The sequence below is a fragment of the Phragmites australis genome, chromosome 23, assembly GCF_958298935.1.
Source record: "Phragmites australis chromosome 23, lpPhrAust1.1, whole genome shotgun sequence".
Taxonomy (NCBI): Eukaryota; Viridiplantae; Streptophyta; class Magnoliopsida; order Poales; family Poaceae; genus Phragmites; species Phragmites australis.
Genome location: NC_084943.1, coordinates 21,646,573 through 21,668,008, shown reverse-complemented (window position 1 = coordinate 21,668,008; position 21,436 = coordinate 21,646,573). Strand labels below are relative to the sequence as shown.

Genomic DNA, 21,436 nt, shown 5'->3' with positions numbered 1-21,436 from the left:
TCTTGGCTCCTTGCAGGCGTCCCAGAGGCACACACGATGTAGAGAACAGTGAGTGACTTTGTCCTTTGCATCTCGGGAGAGTAAGAGTAGTACAGTCCATGTGTAATTTTTTGAAGCGTTGATCCTGGTAATTAAGTTTTTTCGAGGGCCTAGGAGTAACAAAATAACTAATAACCATGCACGAATATAGTAATACATGGAAGAGCAACTCTCAGTAGCGTTTAAACAGTTAGAGACTACAATGTTAGCATCCAAAAGACTTGAAAAGTGTGGATATAGGTTCCTCTTAACCCATTTAAAAAGATCCTAGGATTCTCAATTGGTAGTTCCTTCTATACATGCTGAAAAATGGTGTCAGGTAGCAATTGTCCATCTACAGATTAGCGCTCCTTGCAAAAAAGAATTGCAAGAGAAGGGTTACATTATTTCTCTCTTGATATCTACTGAAGAATGATAGTTGCTACGATCAGTACTATATGCATTTAAATGGGCATAACAAAAGGCCCATACCTTCTAATTTGACAGTATACACACACACACACACACCAAGTGAACCCCCTCCCCCCAGATGGATCAAACTATAGAGTCAGCGCTGTTGGACTCGTTGTCAGGCTCTCCTACTACCGGCCTTAGTTTCTGGTCCTCAGCAATGTTCCTGTTCCTAGGTGATGACACAGTGGACGACGATGATGGTGAGGATGGAAACGACGATGCTACCTTGCGCACCGGGCTCGACGCCATATGCAGCCTCCGCAGTTCGCTCATGGGGCTTCTTGGGCTCAGGAGCAGTGGAGGTGGCTGCGACTGTGACTGTGGCGGTTCTGCAGCCTGAGGGGGGTGCTCTGCTTGTTGCTCGGCTGCGACTTTGTTTACAAGGTTCTGTATTGTCGGGAGTAGTTTTGTTGAGACAGAGATAACTCCAGGAACCTGCGTAATAAGATCAATTTAGCTTATTTCAGAATGAACAGAGCTGAGGCAACTGAAGGTCTGAAGCACTGACATACCATTCATACTTTAGCTAATAAATACAAGACACTGACTCAGAAGACATTAAAAAAATTTAACCCCTCGGCGCCCCGCAAGTGGGGCGTCGTGAGGGGTGAAACATCGCCTCAAAACCACTTAGCCACCTGATCCTCGCCGGCAGCCACCGCCGGCTCCCTCCCTTTCCCTCCAACTTCTCCTTCTCCCCTCCCTCCCTCTCTTTTTTTTGGCGCAGCGGCTGTTGATCCAGCCGGTGGTGGCCGAGATCCGGTCTAGATCCGCCGTGGAGTTCATCGCCGATGTAGATCGAAGAGGTCTCCGGCCAGGTGTTGCGATTCGGCGCTGTGGCACGTCGGGGTCGTCACTGTCGCGTCGGCTACCGCGCGCCACCTCACACCTTGGCATTACGCTTGTGGCGGTCTTATGGCGTTGTGGCCTGGCTACGTGGTGGCGGTCATGCGGCGCTTGGCTACGCGGTGACGCGGTGGATCTCCTCGTTGCTAGTGTTAGAGTGATGCCGCCTTTGTGCCAGTGCAGCCAGGATCCGCGTGGTGCCTGCCTGATGTTGCTCAGCGGCGTGGATGCGGGGCGGTGGTAGCGCGATTAGGGTTCGGCCATAGTTGTCGTGTACCGTGGTCAGTGTCTCGGTCTCCACGCCCGCCATGGCGGCTATCGCTTCCGCTTGCTAATGTTCTGGCAGGCCAGCAGCATGGCGGGCCGGTGGCGAGGCATAGCGAGGCTTCGTCCAGCCCCGCCTTAGGTTGCCCTCTGCCCCTCAGTGCCATGTCGGCTCCTTCCCTTGCTAGACTACTTATTCTCTCCGGGCCAACCCACGGGGAGCCTCGTGGCGGGTGGGGGCTTGGGGTGCCCATGCTCGCGGAGTCTTAGATGTTGGTGGGGGTGTGGGTGCACTGGGTGAAAGCCTTGCCCGGCATTTGGCCGGGCTGACGACGGCGACGCCTATTGGCGCCGCTTTCCTCCATGGAGGCGTTGTTGAAAGTGCCCCACCCCTCTTCCTCTTGCTGTGGGATCTCTCGGGTGAAAACCTTGTCCGTGCCGGACGGGCAACGATGACGCTTGGGCGTTGTTTCCTCCCTGAAGGCGTTGTCTCGGAGGATCCCACATCACATCCTGGTGACCGTCGGCTTTGTTGTGGCGGGGACCTCCTTTTGGCGTTGGTTGCGACCACAGTGGGCCTCTGCGGGGGCAAGTTATCGACGAGGTCTCTATTTCTGTTGGTGCTGCGCCTGTTCCTCACGGTTGTCGTCTGACATGCGTTGGATCAAGTGGGTTGTGGTGGAATCGGAGCTGCTGCATCGGGACATCCGACAAGCTTGGCAACGGTGACACGTTGTAGCTCTCTCCCCTGACGCTGTTCTGTGGTGGCCGTGAGCGGGGACAAGAGGACATTGTGACAGAGGCTAAGGTCTATGTTGGGAAGTCAGAGCTGCTTGGTCGTATTTATGCGACGAGCTTGACAACGATGATCTGGTTGCGGGCTCCGTTTGGTTGTTCTGGTGTGTAGTAGAGTTTGGTTTTTGTTTGTCTGGACGCTCAAGTTGTTGGGTTTTTTGTCAGTTGACCCTAAATCAATTATATCGTTGTTAAAGTTTTCGGATCTAATTTCTCTTATAAACTAGATCAACTCTCTTATTCTTTAATAACATCAGCATCACTGGTGTCGTCCTTTTGAAAAAAAGAAGACATTGCCCTGTCATTAGTAATGCGCATGCGCAACATTTATCCTGAAGTTCTGCTCAGAAGTTTTATCGATATTTAGGACCATCTGTTGTTGTTCTTCAAGACAATAGAAAAACCTCAGAAAGAAAGAAAGAAGCAATGGTGATACGAGTTTTCTTCAGTATGCATCAACTTTTCTTTTGGCAAAGTAGTTTGTTTGGTGGTGCAGGTTTCCGGTCGCTGGGCGCCTATGCACCACTATGCTGCCGATATTACGTAAGGGGTGTATGGCATCAGGAAGGAGTTGAGCTTCTGTGCAAATTATTTACAGAATTTAACATACTACGATGAGAATAACTGCAGTTCTTAAGCTTAACTTCGTATAAAGTGTTCAAACCTTACCACACCATTTTGGAATTCTCTGCTGATATCTAGCTGCACTGCTAGAGCTTTGGCCAATAAATATCCCACAAATAGCAAGAACAAATATATGGGATTCCTGCACAGCACATAAGAATAGCAGCGTCATCTAATTGTTCAGCATGTAAAGAACTACAAAGCGTAGTGCTGCCAAGTACCTCAGAAGCACCATTATCTCATTGAAACCAAGAACAGCGATAGCAACAATCGCCCAAGGAGGAGGCAGTCTACTATTGCCGCGCCTGTGAGCTTGCTGGAGTGAAAGACAAAAGATCAAGTCAAATATTGAAAAGAGAAGTAGAAATATGTTTCACCCACTAGGAAAAAACTCACATCATAATAACTGATATCAGAAATCAAAGCTCTGTGTTATGAAATGCACACCTGTGTGGATACTGCTTGTGTAATGGCGAACTCAGTTTCTGCTTTGAACTGCTTCCATAGTGACTTGCACTGAGCAGGAGTAATCATTGTATGCTTTGGAGGAATCTGTTTCCAGAGTTCCATAAAGTGATGTTTACTTCATACATACACTTTCAATGCTTGCTGAAAGAACAAACAAACACAAACTTACCTCTTCCCATGTAGTAGAAGCAAGCGGATCGGCAGAAGCAGCACTTGCAATCTTTGATACAACAGAGCCGTCCAGAAGTGTTGAAGTGAGGATGCTTTCAATCCTATCTGGTTCGTCATCCCAGCGAATGGCCGCCATTACAGACAGAAGTTTGAGAGCCTGCAACATAAGTGTAAGTGCATTTTACAAATAGAAAAGAAAATAAAAGAACCGAGGATTTATTTTTCATGTTGGAAGAGCATGGTCCTGTACCGCAGATCGAGCATCCTTTGCGATTGCACGGACATCTTCCTTTCCTGTCCAGACCCTTGGAATTGAATCCTTGTCATGACTAAACACCGTTGTGAACCTGGCAACAATAGGAAACAGTGTCAGAAGGTTGAGAAAGGGATTGATACGAGGAACAAACAAAAGAGAATTTTGTCAACCTCTCCTTCATATGAATCAATACTTTGCTAGCTTCCTCTTTAGCTTTATTTTCCACGACACTTCGGGCATAATCCTTTAAATTTGACACCATTTCTTCAGCCGGCGCGTATTTCATTTCAAACCCACAAAGGGTTTTCAGAAACTCTGGTAGGATGGACTCCGTCTCGTGTTTATAAATGTTTCTTATTGATGCCCAGGTTGTTTGGTCTGCAGCATCAAAAAGAGACTCCACAGGTTCAGCGAGTGCTTTTCTTAGTTTCTCCTGCATGTAAAAAAAAACCCTGATATTATTGCCATGTGGTAAACAAAATGATGTCAGATATGCAGATAAATCCAGAAGAGAATTATGCATTGATAAGTTAACAAAAAAACTTTCTTTCAGCTTGCCATACTTAACCTTAGCATGGGTTGTCAATTCTGATAGCTTGCTTTTACGAATTGAAACTCCATGATCTTCAATATCACGCCGAACTTTCTCTAGTATTTTCGAGTAGTCCCAGTTCGCCTGCTTCACTACAGCATCTAGAATAAAGGGTTTATCAGATTACTGTGTCACTTCATGTAAGAAGGCAGGCAAAAAAGGGCCTCGCATATTGCATAGCTTAACTAAATATAGGGATAGAAAAGATGCAACATCATCCAATATACAAATTACTGTTGTTCTAAGCAGGACATCAGGCTACTTCGATTTAAGGATTCAATGGGTAGTACATCCTTCGATGGTCATATAGGTACAAGAGTCAGGAAATAAAGACTACCATCAACTGTGTGGAATAAATGTTACGATCAACTGGGCATACAATATTTACACATACTATCCACTGTACAAATCAAGAGTGTAAGAATTTTACCTACACACCCTTGATCAAATTCTTTGAGACAGGATTCAGTGTTGTCTCGAACAGATGCTGCAAAATCTTTTCCACTCTCCAAAGATAGATTAAGGTCAGTTTTAAATTTTTCTAGAACTTTCGTGCGCAGATGACTCAACATTTTCTGAAATGCAGGTTGAACAAGCTGCAAGGAATTAGCGCAAAATTAGTGACAGTACAGCAAAAGACACTGAATGAAATAATGCCAAAAACGACTAGCAGAAGGTACACGTAAGAAAGAATCTTGGCATCTACTGTTTAACAGCAGATGGATTTTTGGAAGTAGCAAGGCTCTTACAGAAAAATTAATTCACAAGGATATGCACTATTATTTATCTTCGGAAAGAAGAAGATATACTGTTCTTAAGTGAGAAAAGAATAATAATGTACAAGACTGCCTTACATTCAGTATTCTTGATTCCAGATGTTGTCGCTTTGCTTTCCTAACAGCTTCATCAAAATAGACAGCTTCTTTGTCATACCTAAAAAATAATGAATCACAACTCTCAGTTTTATTCATGAACGAAAGATTTATGTCATAGCTAAATATTGAATTAACTCCTTTTTCATACCTAAAAAATAATGAACCACATCTCTATGTTTTATTCATGAACGAAAGATTTATGTCATAGCTAAATATTGAATTCTCTAGGACCAAGCCAAAACAATCAGGACCAACTTCTAGCTTAAATGCAGTACTTTGGTTACAGAGAAAGAAATATGCAGGCATTTGTAAATACAATTGCAGAAAACAGAGAGACCAACTAATATTAATCATTTGATAATATCTTAGCACCGGCCTGCTCTTTTTGGTTAAATACATTTGAGCAGAAGTATTGGGAATGTAGAAAGTTTTTGTATGAAGTGCATGTGTATCAGTCTATCAGCAGATGTATAGAACAAAAAGGGGTATTTGATAGCTTGTACAGTCGCAAGCACCGGGAATCATGCTTAACAAACCACCAGATAGTCAACTCAAATCACTCAAGGGCTTACTCTTGCATGTGAACGTCCACAATATAGCTAATTTGTTTCCCAAAACTGGGTACGGGACCAGATTGGACAGCATTCTCCAAATCTAGCCATTCCTAAAAGATCGCAAACACATTAGTAAACCCAAAACCTCTACAAAACTTGCATTATCTTAAAGTGGAAAGTTCTTACTTTGTCCGATATTAGGCAGCCAAACTTCTCGTTTGCAATTTCATCACACCGAACTGTAGCAACCATTACCTTGCACGATGAAGCAAATGGAAATAAATCATCAATAAACAAGTTTGAGTAATCTCTTTAACTAAATTGTTGATGTTACTTAGGCACAACATTCAGGTCTCTACTCACAGCTAACTATTTGAACTGGTCAGATTTGATAGATTTCGTATGAGTTATTGATTTTGTGTCGCGCTCAAGATGAGCACCTTTCTTTAGGAGTATAAAAAAAAGTGTGAGAAGACATTGCATCAACAGTATCAGCATTATGCAGGTAGACACAAGTCACTGCCAGTGCCGTGCCATCTGTTTGCCAGAAGATTCTATGACTGTTAAGCCACAATTTTTCAGAGGACCCTTTGAAACAGTTTTTTTTTAGCCTCCCTTGAACGAGAATTGGTAATACTGATCCAGCATGGGTATTAGTGCCTAGCAGGAAAGAGAAGTGTACCTTGTGAGCAGGAAGATCAAGGTCCCTGTTCTCTCGGATAACCTTCCAAATCTGTTGTGAACTAAACAAAAAACCTGAAGCAGGAACTACTCCTCTTCTATCACCTGCAAGACCTCCTGGTGCAATTGAATTTGAAAATCTCTGCCTAAGTTGTTGAACCTGGTCAAGGTAAAAGTAAGGTTCTTGAAAATAATTACTTAAAAACTTTCTGCCGTGCTTTCCATACAGAAATTTCTTTTCAGTATGAGTTCCAAGCGATCTTTAAAGTACCTGCTCTCTGAATTGTTCCTCTTTTTCTTCAAAACTGGGCAATGCAGTGACTTCCACCTTCATATTGACAAATGATGTTCTAGTAAAATCATAATTTTCTTTTTCAAGATTGTACAGCAAGAATATATAGCTTACATTGAAAAATTCACTGATAGGGGTGTCTTTATGTGCCTCTGGCTTGGCAACCGAGTTCCATATCTGATCAAATCTGTGACAATATTAGAACTATAGGAAGCCAGCAAACTAGAACAAAGATGGAAGGAAAAGAAAAAGGATGCCAGCACCTTTTGAATATCCTCCCGTAGAACTGGTTCTAGATGTTCAAGTGGAGTCTACATGAAAACAACGATGTGTCTGAGATTAGTCCAAGTAAATGGAGCAAAGATTGTATTGTGGAATAGATTTTACAAAAATACTTTTGGTGAATTCATTCAACAAAAGCAAGATAACAATGGAGAGGCAAACCCTGGTTTTATCACGTATAACAAATAGTAGTGTTGTCTTCCGAGGACTGAACAAACGCATCATGACCTACAAACTCAGATGTCCAAATGTTACAAATACACCAGGACTGTATATCCCATCTGCACGTAAGGGTAGACCTGAAAGAACAAAGTACACTTACACCTCAGTACCTGAAATACTGTTTTGAGAAGTGGTTTATTGGAAGCTTGCTCACGACCGATATCATGGCACCACCTATAGACATACACATGACGGTAATAGAAAATCAGTAATAATTGTGGTAACTAAAGCTTAAACCAATAAGTCGATAAGGGGAATTTATCACAAATATCAAAATAGTAGCTCATTTATACATAGTTGGATCACAGACAGTGACTCACATGTTAATTAGAACTATATCTGAAATTGCAAGAGCAAATAGGGCACTTTGCTTCTCAAATGCAGTGTCATCCTAAAATGAGACAGAAACAGAGAGACATCAAAACAAAGTTTAGCCAATGGCCTCCTTAAAGCAACATGCATAAAAAAGCCTCATCCACAAGCCATTCTCAAGTTGCTTTAACTCATCTCTCATGTAAGGGAACCTTTTAAAACATTATGCTAATCAAGAAGTTTAAGTTCTATTTCGTTCATTGGAAGATGAATAGCATTAACTTGAAGACAAGAACGTAAAAATAAGTGACAATGCAATGTAAAAATAATATTTTCGTAAACCAAATATTGCAAGCTTGAGCTGTTCAGTGACGGTAGAATCACTACATGAGAAAAGGAAGCACTATTACTAACTGAGCATGAATTTTGAATATCTTTTTACTGTTAGGAACATGTATTGACTGCATGCATCACATGCGTATTAGCACAAAAGACAAAAACAGAACATCTTATGTTAATATCAAGTATAATTTCTTAAACTTCTCTGCTTTCATTATCTAAGTTCTAAGTTTTCTCGCTGGGCACTAAAGGAAATATCAAATGAAAAAATATAGTACTACTTGTTTCTAATCCGGGCATGGTCCAACTTCCGATGTTTAGTGATTGTTATGCAAAACCATATCAGGTAAACTGGACAACTATACTCAGTAAGTCTACAAACTTCCAACAGCTTTCTACCGTTGCACACTGCTGCTCCAAAAGTTTTGCTAAATGACACTGAATATAGTAATTAAATTATGTACAGATGCATACCTCTCCTCTCTCTCTTCCATCAGTACCCTCCAAATCCAGTACAACGGTACAAGGCTCAACACCAACACAGCGTGCTATCCAGATGCCTTTGGTAGTTTGGCTCCTAAAAACAGAAATAGAACACAATGCTTTATGCTTAAGTTAATAGAAATTGAAATTTAATAGCACCTACACTTTATAGGTGCGCTTTCATGGGAAAGAAATAGTGAAAATGGATAGCTATGAGTGTCCAGCGACGGAAAAGAACTGGTTGAGCAATTATTTAGTCACAAATAAATGAAATAAAACAACTTGATATACGAATTTATCATCATGTGGACACTTTAGAGTTGCACTTTAATGAAAAATAAATGGAGAAAATGGATAGCAAAGGAAAAGAAATAGTCGAGCAATTATTTAGTCACGAATAAATGAAATAAACAACTTAATGTACGAATTTATAATCATGTGGAGAAAAGGAAATGGTATATACCTTCCCCTGAATGCATCCATCTCCCTAAAGTTAGTTCTAAAGAGTTGGTTCAACAGTGTACTCTTTCCTGCTCAAAGTAATAAGGTATGAGTAAGATTAAGTTAAATCCTTATTACTAAAATCCATGCATTATATTATCTTTTTGTGTAAAAGGGCAGAGAGCCTACACGTCTGCCAAAAATACATGTTAAAGCTCAGTGGGCTTCAGCCAACGAATATGTACTGAAAAGAACTTTTTATAGTTCAATCTCAGAAAAGACAAAAAGGTTTCCTGCTTGCTAAGTAGAATCGCAAGACATTTGACACTATTCGTTAATCACAAAATACTTCAGTAGAGTGTAGAGATCAGGTACCGGGAAAAACATCGCCCAATGTTTGCTCAATCTATATCATATTCATGTTAGCAAATTTACAGCTTCACAGAAAAAAAGCATGTACAAGCACCCTACTTTAAAATACACGCCTGTAACCAATTAAGGTTGCAAACTGCCCACATTCTAGAACTGAGTGTTAGCTCAGTTGGTTGAGTGCCCTAAATAGAGTTAGGGGTTGGCCGGCCAGAGTTCGGGCCTCGGTTCTCACGCCTTATCATAAGACTGGGGCGTATTCCATTCCCTGCGCTCTATAAACTACCCACATTTAGCGAAAATAACACTAGACGATACAAAAGCACAAAAACCTTGGTGACTCAGGAATAAGAAGGCTGTGAAAATGGCACCTTAGCTTAGGTCCCGTTTGGAACAAAGGAATGTAAAACAGAGAAATGATGAAAAACACAGGAACGAGAAATGGATGTGGTAGTAAAATAAAGGAACGGAAAATGCAGGAATTCTACAGATTAGGTGTTTGGAACACATGAAAAGAAATAGTACAGGAAAGTTAGCCTTGAGTTATAATCTCATCAGACTAATTGAGTACTCTTAAACAATATTAGACTATGAGCTCGCCCCTCTAATCCCCTCTCTCTGTTGCTGCTCGCCTTCGGGCTTCCGCGAAACCACGAGCTTAGAGTGGATTTTCAGAATCCTGCATTTCGGGAATTGGCAGATGCATTCCACCATTCCAAGCATGTGAACAGTGTTCTGTCCTCAGGAATGTCATTCCTTCAAAATTTCTCCACGAAACCTCCGTTCCAAACGAGCCCTTAGTAAAGTAGAAATGTCATATACTAGGCGTACATATTAATACTGATGTACTAGCTAGCAAAGCTAATGTAATAAAGCAATCATACATTCTCTAGGTTTTGTTTCGACGAAACATTTGCAGGTCTTTTTTGTTTGCAGGGTAACATTAGCCAGTTTAAGTTCTCAGTTTTGACAATGCATGTTCTTACTCCCCATTCCCGAATTGATCTAGATGTGACATGCATTATGGAGCGATGCCTTGGGAAAGCACTAAAGACCGTTTGATCGCACAGTCGTTTGACTGCATGATACTACCAAAATCAACTGAATTACAGTGACACAGCACCAACGATCCATGCAAAACCAATGCACAAGCATCGATCACCCCAGCGTGCCAAACCCCTCGTATGAATAGCATTCGACGACACAATCATGAAACATATCAATTCCAAATGCACGGTCGCTAACGCAATGTCTACAGAAATTCACCAGAGCCGAAACATTTCGTCAAACAGGTGGGCAGCGCGCGCATGGGCCCGCCGATCGAGCACAGGGCCACAGGATCGGACGGGCCAACCAATCGAGCTGATAGCTAGATCCATGGATGTATGGCGCGGGCGCGTGGGTGCGTGCGTACCGCTGCTCTGGGGCCCCATGATGGAGACGACGGCGTAGGAGAGTCCGCACCCGGCGACGCCAGCGGCCGCCATGAACCGCTCCGCCGGCTCACCCGCGAACTCGCCCTCGCCGTCGATCAGCTGCACCGCCTCCGCCGCCGCCGCGTCATCCTCCTCCATCTCCGACCGCGCCAGGGTTCGCGGCGTCCGTCGCGCGAGGGAAGTGGAGCGAATGCGATGGTAGCGCCGGGCCGCCGGATCGATCACGCGCTACCGCGCCTCACTTGTCCGGCCTCTCGCCTTCCGCGGGAGCACGATGCGCGCGCGCGGCAAGGGCCTCCTCCCCTGTTTGCATATATTATATATACCCCCCCCGGCCCGCCAACCGCCGCGGCTCCGGGCTTCTTTTTTCGCTTTTCCCCCCTGGATAGGAACCTCGTATTGCGTTTCGGTCCCTCCCTCCGCCCGGCGGGTTGGAGGACACTGCACGTACTTGGATGGTTTACGTAATAAGCGAGCCCCGCCTTCACGTGGGGAATACGTGTTCGACAACGAGAAGAAGGTTTTCGGTTGAAAACGCAAAGAACATGTACATGTAGCTAGTTAGTTACACTTAGCTAGTGTTTGGTTCACCATTTTGTAGCGTAATCAGATTATAGATAGTAACCGATTATGTTACATGTGTTTGTTTCGATATGGCCCGTAATTAGTTGTTGTGTAATTAGATAATAGCCCATTCAAAATTGATACCTCCGCCGTCCTCTGTTATTGCATCACAATACTGCTATCGCTGGAAGACTTAGAACACCGTGATGTCGCTGGGAGACTTACATGTGTTTGTTTCGATATGGCCTGTAATCAGTTGTCGTGTAATTAGATAACAATCCATTCAAAATTGATACCCCGTTATCCTCTGTTATTGCATCACAATACTGTTGTCGCTGGGAGACTTAGAACACCGTGATGTTACTAGGAGACTCAGGACAATGCCACTACTCGCTTGCACCTCCACCTTCCCCACGCTAACAGTTCCACCAGCAACCGACGCTGCCACCTTGATGATGAGAACCTCAACAATTGCTTTTACCTTCTCCTTTTTGTCGTACTCATATGGTAGTAGTACCCCAAAGCACAGATGTGTTCTTCTACAAGGCCAAGATCGACTCTTGTCATCGCGTCACCACTAAAGAGACCTAGGGATGGATTTGATATGTTGTTATTTCAAAGGGAACGCCAACATGGTAGAGTTCTACCTAGGCGTGCAGGGGTAGGACTAGATGTGTATCGTGTTGCTCTTCTACGCCTATGCTAGTGTGGTAGACGGGGGATGCTTTTCCTGTAGCTTCGGCTTGTACACATGATGGAGGCCGCCAGGTCTTCGATGCGAAGTGGATCCTCACGTCGCCGCTGTTTGCGCTGGTCGACACCCACGACCACCTCACTCTCTTGCGCCTAGAGCAAGACGAAGGTTAGTGGCCACCTCACTCTTTGGCACCTGGAGCAGGACAGAGGTTCCGACACAAGCCTTGCTTGTTGCTGCAATTTTCTACCGAAACTGGTATATAACTAATACCATTACGTTATGGAACCAAACAAACCTTGCAATCGCCTGTGCCACCTCTAATTCTCGTGTGATTTGATTTCATTTTCATTTGCGTTATCACTCCTTAAACCAAACATTACCTTACAATCTTGCTCATTGGAATTGTCTTGAAATCTGAATGTCTACAACGACTGAGACCACACATGATCAGGTTTCACAATATCAGACGGTTAATGCAATCATGTTAGGATGTGTTTGGTTCCTCGGATCTCTAACATCCTAGCCCAACAGATGCTTAGAATCTAAAAAAAGCTCATTTGGTTAAGTGCATTTACAATTGCAGCCTGGCTCGATGGTTGCAAATATATAATATCATCCTAACCTAAGACTGAAGCTCGAGCTTCACTCCGTAGTCTGGCCCATTGGATACAGGCTTTGCATATGCTTAAATATACGGGACCACTTGTCAATGACACAAAACCATCTACATACAAATAATCAATTATAATATTAACTCTTACATCCACTCATATAATATCGATTCAGTTAACCAAATAAAAATTTAGCTCGATCTATCTAGATAATACAACTAACTAAATATTATTCTTTTCAACTGATATTTTTTTGCACATAGGATTGTGTTAGCGATCCACAGTAAGGTGAACTCTACCGGCTACCGGTATGTGATTTGGGCAATTTTTAATCAAATTTTCTCGCCAAATCTGACTTACGGCGGCTCTAGCGGTTTTCTTTCCTTCCAATACGCTTAACACTGCACATGATGGAAAAGCCACTGTAGAAAGATTCAGCTTTCTGCTGTCAAAGTCAAAGTCAATGGAATCATTTGCTGATAAAATGGATTTGTTCCAGTCTACATTTGCAAGAAACGAAACACAAAAACTGGCAAAAACTGCAAAGACACTTTAATTGAAGGCTCCATTCTTCAGGTCCTGCAGCTTCTACTGCAAAGACATTGATACTTCAGTCTCTCCTCACTCACCAAGACGGATGAGAATATGAGACGGTCATTCACGCCATGCGAGCTGCCGCGGTGGCCGAGGACACCACGGTGCTCGACGACCCGCACTCGCTGCCGGGGAGCGAGGCGCGGGCGCGCGCCGCGCACCGGGAAGATCGAGCGGGTCCAGAGATGTTCTACGCCATGCACCGCCGCTACCACTCGGCGGCCGGTCGCCGCACGACGGGGACGGCGAGGCTGCCGCGGACTCGGACGCCGCAGGGCGCTGCCTCGGCGCGCTCTGCGACCGCGCCTTGGCGCGGGGCGACTCCGTGTTCGACATGTAGTTCGGGAACAGCGGCACGTGGTCGGCGTGCCACGCCTTGCCCGCCGCACGGTTGCGCCGGCTCGGCTCGGACGCGGAGGTGAAGGACAGGTCGTCGTACCGGCCGCTGAGCGTCCGCGTGCTCGCGTCCGTCAGCGCCGACGGCGTCGGCGAGACCTTCTGGTACAGTTCGGCCTTCGCCGGGGTGCGGTTGGCCGTGCAGGAGTAGCAGGTGCCGCTGCGCCGCGCGCATGCCCTCGGCGCGCCTTGCGCCTCGACTCCATCTTCCACCTCCACGATCTTGACGTTCTCCTCCTAGCCCCTCTCCACCACCTTCTGCACGGCCAACCGCACGTCGTCATCTTCCTGTGCCATGATCATTGATCAATTGCTTTCAAGAACGGCGGTGCTCACCAGTGGCTTCCGGCATCGTGGGTGCTGCGGCGGCCGCGGCGTGGTGGTGGTGGTGAGCTGCCTGCCGTCGTCCTTGAGGAGCCGCAGCCGCTCGGCGCGCGCCCGCCTCTGGGCGTCGACGAGCGCCTGCATGCGCCGGAGCGTCATGTTCGCCTGCAGCCGCACCAGCTGGCCCCTCGCCATCGCCTGCAGCTTCACCATCCCTCTCAGCGCGCACAGCGCCTTCCTCGCCTGCGCATCGCCGATCATTTCACTCCATCGAATTGCACACAAAACCAAGAACCGGTTGACGCAGCGCAATGCAACGCAAGAATCGCGCTTACCAGGTACGATCGGAAGGCCGACTGAATCTTTGTTGAAATACCGATGGATATGCACGTATAGATATGTATCGATGGATTAGTTTAAACCATTTACTCGTTGTATTAGCGATAGATCTCTCTGTTGCCGTGAGACTTTTGTATACGATACGGCACACAACTGCCTATATATTGGAAGCCAGACTCTACACTATTTGGTGCGCGAGATCCATCGGTAAATCGTTGTTCTCTCTTTTCATGGTATCCAGAGCCTCTCTCTTCCTCCAACAGCCATGACAACTGAAAGCTCCTCCAAATCGAGTGTCTCCACGTCTAAAACCTCTATTGTCTTCTCCATGTCTGCCGGTATCCTCCCTACTCCAGCGGCTCCCTCGTTTAGCAATCTTATCAACGTGAAGCTAGGGCGAGGTAGTTATTTCATATGGAAGACCTAGCTGATGTCGTTTTTGCGTGCGCAACAGTTGGTTGGCCTTGTGGAAGGCACGGTGGTTGCACCACCGGAGACGATCACCGAAACTGCGAAAGAAGGCAGCGTCAAGATAGAGGTGCACAATCCCGTCTACATCGCATGGATGCAGCAGGACCAACTCTTGCTCATCACTCTCCTCCCTACCTTGTCCTCTTAGGTGCTGACGCATGTCCTTGAGCTCTCCACGTCTGCTGAAGTCTGGGCTATGCTAGCAAGCATGTTTGCCTCACAATCTAGAGCAAAAGTCATGCAGACTCGAATGCAGTTAAGTAGCCTCGAGAAGAATGATCTTTCAGCAGCCGATTACTTTAATCAGATCAAGCCACTTGCGGACACAATGGATTCCGTAGGGCAGCCACTTCGTGAAGACAAAGTGATTTCCTATATACTCTCTGGATTAGATGCAAATTATAATCCTGTCATCACTTCGATGACAACAAGGCTCGATGGAGTCAGTCTCAATGTGTTGTATGCGCATCTTTTGTCGTTGAGAACCTTTACAGTACACCATGATACTAGATGGTGGAGAGTATCATTGTTGTGATCCAACCGTCCATTTTAGTAGGTATTATTGTAATTATCTTGATACCCTTAGGGGTAATTACGTCATTGACTGACCGAACTTCGGACCTTCACCACTCATCATCGACCGATCGACGGAGGGTGAAAACCCTAATAAATGAAATGAACAGAATAAGTGAAAGCTTATCCGAAGAATAAACTAATGTTTTGACCTTTCCTAATTAAACATATAATTTACAAGTTTATCATAGTTTTTTGTTTCCAATCCTACCTTTATGATACCCATGATACTCTTTAATGATACCCATGATACTGATGGGCGATAGAGTATCATTGGGCCAATCTAAACCACCGGATGAGAAAAATGAACGGCATGCACTCATTTAGGTGTACTGTAAAAGTCCTCTTGTCGTTCGAGGCTCGGCTTGAGTCGCAGAGCATGGTGCAACAGCTTCATGCTTCGTCAGGTCTCTCAGCGATGTCAGGATCCTCTGCTGACCTATCTTCACGCGGTGGAAACCGTGGCCGCATTCGCGTCCGAAACAACGGCGGTCGCGGTCGTAATCAAGGGCGTAACAACCAAGTACGTGGCCAACATGGTGGTAGCTCCAACAATAATCGACCGGTCTGTCAAATTTGTGACAAGATCGGTCACAATGCGGGGCGGTGCTGGTACAAATTTGATGAAGATCAAACCAGTTGAGTGGTGAATTTGGCTACGACTACGACATATGATTTTGACACAAACTGGTACACGAATACTAGAGCAATTGACCACATCACAAGTGACCTCGACATGCTTATGATCCGTGACAAGTATCACGGTCATGAACAAGTTCAAACTGCAAATGGGTTAGGTATGTGTATTAGTCATGTTGGTAATACTAAGATCAAAACCCTAGATCGTGATTTGCATCTTAAGAAAATTTTACATGTACCTAAAGCTGCAAAACATCTTATGTCAGTTCATCGCCTTACTTTTGATAATAATGCTTTTCTTGAGTTTCACCTGAATCACTTTCTTGTTAAGGATCAAGACACGAAGCAAACCCTTCTTCGTAGCCCGTGTGAAGGTGGTCTTTACCCTATCAAGTCTAGTTCGGTAGCCACACACCGAAGTGCTCTCTGTATCGCCAAACCTACCAAGGAGAGGTGCCATAGTCGTCTAGGTCATGCATCGTTCAATATCGTTCAACAAGTTCTTAGGTTAAATAATTTACCTTTTGTTAGCACATCAAGTAGTGAGTCAATGTGTGATGTCAGTCAATAGGCTAAGAGTCATCAATAGCCATACTCAGTGTCTAATAAAGTTTCATCTTTTCCTTTGGAACTTATTTTCTCTGATGTATGGGGACTTGCCTCTCAATCTGCTAGAAACAATTAGTATTATGTTAGTTTTATTGATGATTTCAGCAAGTATACATGTATTCTTTTGCTTAAGAGTAAAGCTGATGTGCTATGTATTTTTCTCCAGTTCCAAACACTTGTTGAACGCCTAGTTGACGAAAAATCATTTGTGTCCAAACAAATTAGGGTGGTGAATATCAAAAACTACACCCCTTCTTTCATAGTATTAGCATTACTCACAGAGTTTCTTGCCCACACAAACATCAACAAAATGGTTCCGCTAAATGAAAACATCGTCACATTGTTAAGGTTGGCTTAGCTTTACTTGCGCATTCCTCAATGCCTTTAAAATTTTCGGATGAAGCTTTTTTGTCAACCACGTTTCTCATTAATCGTTTACCCACTAGAACGATTAATTTCTCAGCACCTCTTGAAAAATTGTTCGGCGAAAAACCAGATTATTCCTTTCTTAAAAACTTTGGTTGTGCTTGTTGGCCAAATCTTCAACCATATAATCAGCGTAAACTCCAATTCCGTTCCAAATGATGTGTGTTTTTTAGAAGGCTATAGTCTTCTTCATAAAAGGCTATAAGTGTTTGGACATGTCAAATGGCCGAGTCTATGTTTCGCGTGATGTAATCTTTGATGAAGATGTTTTTCCTTTTGCGGCTCTAGGTCTAATGGCCAGCCCTCGGCTTCGTTCTGAAGAATCTTTGATCAATGGGAATGATGACCAACATACTAATGTATTGCCTAACCCTAATGCTTCTGTTGAGCTTGTTTCTTCGTTGCAGTCTTCTGATCAGCATGCAGATGCATCGCCAAGCTCTACATCGACCTTGTGTACAGGAACAGACAATCCATGCATGCCATCATCGTGTGTGCATCTACCTGCTCCTGGGCAACCTGCTATTGCGGCTTCTAATCCAGCGTCACCCGAGCTTGAGGTCCAGTCCCATCTTCGATCAGCTAGTGTAAAGTCATCACATGGGCTGGACCCAATAGAGGGACATGATGTTGGAATGCAGTCTAATGGAAGGAGCCCAAGTTAGAGTCCAGCTACTACTGTGCATGCGCCTATTCATGTTGGTGTGCATGCAACTGATCCTCCAAGACGTGCTGTAACACGGCTCCAAAACAAGATTACATGTCCCAAGGTGTATACTGATGGGACTATCCGTACAGATATTTCAGGGCGTCCTCATGCACTCTCATGCTCCCGTGATGAGGATCCTGATTCATTGGAAGCCGCTCTAGGTGATGTTCATTGGAAGCGAGCAATGGATGAGGAGTATAAAGCTCTCATGTGTAACCAAATATGGCTGCTTGTTCCTTAAGATCGACGTTAGAACATCATTGACTGCAAGTGGGTTTACAAAATAAAGAGAAAAGCTGATGGTAGCATTGATAGATATAAAGCTAGACTGGTTGTGAAGGGCCTTAAACAGAGGTATGGAGTTGATTATGAGGATACATTCAGTCCTGTCGTGAAACCATCTACTATTAGACTTATTTTGTCACTAGCAATGTCAAGGGGTTGGAGTCTTCGGCAGTTGGATGTATATAATGCGTTCTTGCATGGTGTTCTGGAAGAAGAGGTATATATGAGACAACCTCCTGGGTATGAAAGTAAGAAATTGCCTCAACATATGTGCCATCTTGATAAAGCCTTATATGGTTTAAAACAAGCGCCTAGATCATGGGAGTCAAGGTTAAGTGCTAAGCTTCAGAAGATTGGTTTTGTGCCTTCTCGTGCTGACACATCATTGTTCATCTTTAACCGTGGCAAGGTTGTGGTTTACATGCTTATTTATGTTGATGATATCATAGTTACAAGCTTGTCAGATTAGGCCATTGTTGGTCTTCTTGCTAAACTACGGTCAGACTTTGCACTGAAGGACCTTAGTGACTTAAGTTACTTCTTGAGAATAGAAGTGAAGAAGTGTGGTGGCGGCATCAGTTTGTCACAAACTAAATATATCAATGATGTATCGAGAAGGTCAAGCATGACTCATTGTAAACCAGTCACTAGTCATATGACAACTTTAGAGAAACTCTCAGCTACATGAGGGAAGATGCTTGATCCTGTAGAAGCAACCAAATACAAAAGCATTGTTGGAGCTTTGCAGTATATCACTTTGACACGTCTTGATATAGCCTTTTCAGTGAATAAAGTTTGTTAGTTCTTAAGTGCTCCAACAGAAGATCATTGGACAACAATAAAAAGGATACTTCGTTATCTAAAGTATACCTTGACAGATGGTCTAGTGATCTGAAAGTCGCTATCAACATTAATCAGTGTATTCTCATATGCTGATTAGGTTGGGTGTCCTGATGACCGAAGATCAACAGGAGGATTTACTATTTTCTTTGGACCCAATCTCATATTATGGAGTGCAAGAAAACAATATATTGTATCAAGATCTAGCACTGAATTTGAGTATAAAGCTCTTGCCAATGCAACAACAGAAGTTATATAGGTTCAATCACTATTAAAGCAGCTTAATATTGAGCAGCCTAGAATACCTTGTCTATGGTGTGACAATATTGATGTCACATATTTTTCAGCTAATCTAGTGTTTCATGCTCAAACGAAGCACATCAAGATGGACTATCATTTTATTCAAAATCGAGTAGCTCAAAAGATACTTAACATAAGATTTATTCCATCATAAGATCAAGTTACTGACGGCTTAAAAAACACTCACGGTAAAGCAGTTACACTTTTTCAAGGACGTTGTGATTGCAGGAGGGTGTTGAATCGATATGCACGTATAGATATGTATCGATGGATTAGTTTAAACCATTGACTTGTTGTATAATTGTATTAGCGATAGATCTCTCTGTTGTTGTGAGGCTTTTGTATATGATACGACACACAACTGCCAATATATTGAAAACCGGACTCTACACTATTTTATTTTAAATATATAGCTAGAACGTGTAATAATGAATGGTTAAATACAAACCTTTTTACATAGGCCAGAATAAAGACATTCCTTTATTAAAAAACACTATTTGGTGCGCGAGATACAGCTTTAAATCATCGTTCTCTCTTTTCAGTCTTGAACTCTTGATTGCCGCCGCGGTCTCCTCATCATCACCATCGCAGCTCCTCTCTGACGCCGGCGGCGGGAGCGGGACAACCGTGGCCGCGGTGGCCGCGGCCTCGGGGACGGCAACGACGGCCTGCTGGTCCTGCAACGCCACCACATGCACCTCCGCCTCCGAAGGCACTGAGACGACGAGGACGCGAGCGGGCCCTGGACGGACGCGCCTGTGTCGACCTTTCCGTTGGTGGCCGCCGCCGGCAGCCGGAAGCTCCATCTTCTCTTCTCCCTCCCGGACTGCGTCGACGCCGGCGTCGGCAATGCCGCCGACGACACCGACTGCTGTCGGTCTCGGCCCTGTCCCTGTCCCTGTCCTTCCTGCCGCTGGTCACGAGGAAGCTTCTGAGCCACCTGCCTGCCTTGCCCATCTGCAGAAGACGCACTAGTACAAGAACAAAGCAGCAGTTGCTGCTACTCCGCCATTAAGCATTTGCACCGGCGGCGGCAGCTGCAAATGCAGAGATAACAGAATGAAGCAGCAGGGGCTTTCTGAGAAGTGGAAAGTGATCTAGTGAATCATATTACTATGATTGATCACTCATCACTCTCAGGCTCACTGCTCGATTCTTCCACTGCCTCGCATATCTTCTTCTCTGCTGCTTCAGCCATGTGAGCAACTATTTACAGTTCTCCCACGAGTTCAGTGGACTGAGCAAATATCTGTGATTTTTGTACCCACCACCACAAATGACTCGCAACTTAAATTTTTACAACGATGAAACAAGCAAATCAAAAGAATAGTGTCCTAGCCAGCCAATTAGGGTCCCCGTATGAGATGGAACAGAGGTTGTAGGTTTTAAGGGCCGGTCAGAGCTTGCATGTGGTGACTGGCTGGTGAGTACCATCTCTTCCATGAACCAAGCGATCAATGTTGGCACGGCTACAGATTCATGGTCCGCAGCAATGGCCAATGGCAACAGTGCAACCAACAGTACTCACTCATCTTCCAGAAGGCACACATGGGGCAACTCAGCAGAAGATCGCAAATCAAGCTGCTCTCCTTATTACTCCGATGATCCTCAATTCGCCAGAATTGAGCAACTGCTCCCTGGCTCATGATCCAATGCATTGCAACGCTGATGCCGAGTGACGAGCCTGAATCTTCTGCTGATGGGTGATGAATGGATAGTACTGCACTACGTTAGCAGCGTGTGCCTTTGATTCGTTGGTCTGTACGAGCAGCGCAGCAGGGGTTTTACGAGGGTGGAGTGGACACGGAGGAGTGGGGTTTATGGCGCTACGGTGGACCTTGGGGAAACTGTGTCAGGGACGAGTACAGGTCAGTGGAGAATTGGAGCTGGGCAATCAATCTGGGGTTCTGCTTCAGTTGGAATGGAGAATTTGATTCGAAGCCAGGAATTGAAATTCTGCTCCCTCCCTCGTTTGTCTGAGATCACTGAAAATGCCAGTGTTATGGTAAAAATCTAAAATTAGATAATATATATGAGCGTATTTACCAAAATAGACAACATGTAATCGTATTTATTAATTTAGTATCTGTATTCGATACGCGGTGTACCGAAAAAGTCATTTTCGGCACACGGTGTGCAGAATACGGGAAATGATGCTGTATTCGGCACACCGTGTGCCGAAAAACACTTTTTTAGGTACCGGTATGATCGTGTATCGAAAAAGTAGACGCGACATGATTGTGTACCGAAAAAGTGTTTTTCGGC

The 21,436-nt window shown here is 44.5% G+C and overlaps 1 protein-coding gene, 1 non-coding gene and 1 pseudogene across 2 annotated transcripts; 1 reads left to right on the top strand and 2 right to left on the bottom strand.

The window, feature by feature from the left end:
• Positions 1-327: 327 nt before the first annotated feature.
• LOC133906342 (protein ROOT HAIR DEFECTIVE 3 homolog 1-like) lies at positions 328-10,980 on the bottom strand. Its single transcript, XM_062348215.1, has 22 exons — positions 10,773-10,980; positions 9,012-9,078; positions 8,540-8,642; positions 7,735-7,805; positions 7,525-7,588; positions 7,355-7,420; positions 7,174-7,221; positions 7,025-7,087; positions 6,890-6,946; positions 6,620-6,778; positions 6,124-6,192; positions 5,956-6,047; positions 5,363-5,441; positions 4,939-5,104; positions 4,485-4,609; positions 4,087-4,349; positions 3,911-4,007; positions 3,659-3,817; positions 3,469-3,573; positions 3,243-3,337; positions 3,067-3,163; positions 328-927 (listed from the first exon to the last, which is right to left on the bottom strand). The coding sequence occupies exons 1-22, from the start codon at positions 10,930-10,932 to the stop codon at positions 574-576; spliced, it is 2,559 nt and encodes an 852-aa protein (XP_062204199.1). The 5' UTR covers positions 10,933-10,980; the 3' UTR covers positions 328-573.
• A 2,185-nt stretch (positions 10,981-13,165) lies between these two features.
• On the bottom strand, positions 13,166-20,128 carry LOC133906069 (protein IQ-DOMAIN 19-like; annotated as a pseudogene).
• On the top strand, positions 15,137-15,274 carry LOC133906839 (small nucleolar RNA Z247). Its single transcript, XR_009907850.1, has one exon. It is a non-coding gene; the product is annotated as a small nucleolar RNA Z247 (small nucleolar RNA).
• Positions 20,129-21,436: the final 1,308 nt, after the last annotated feature.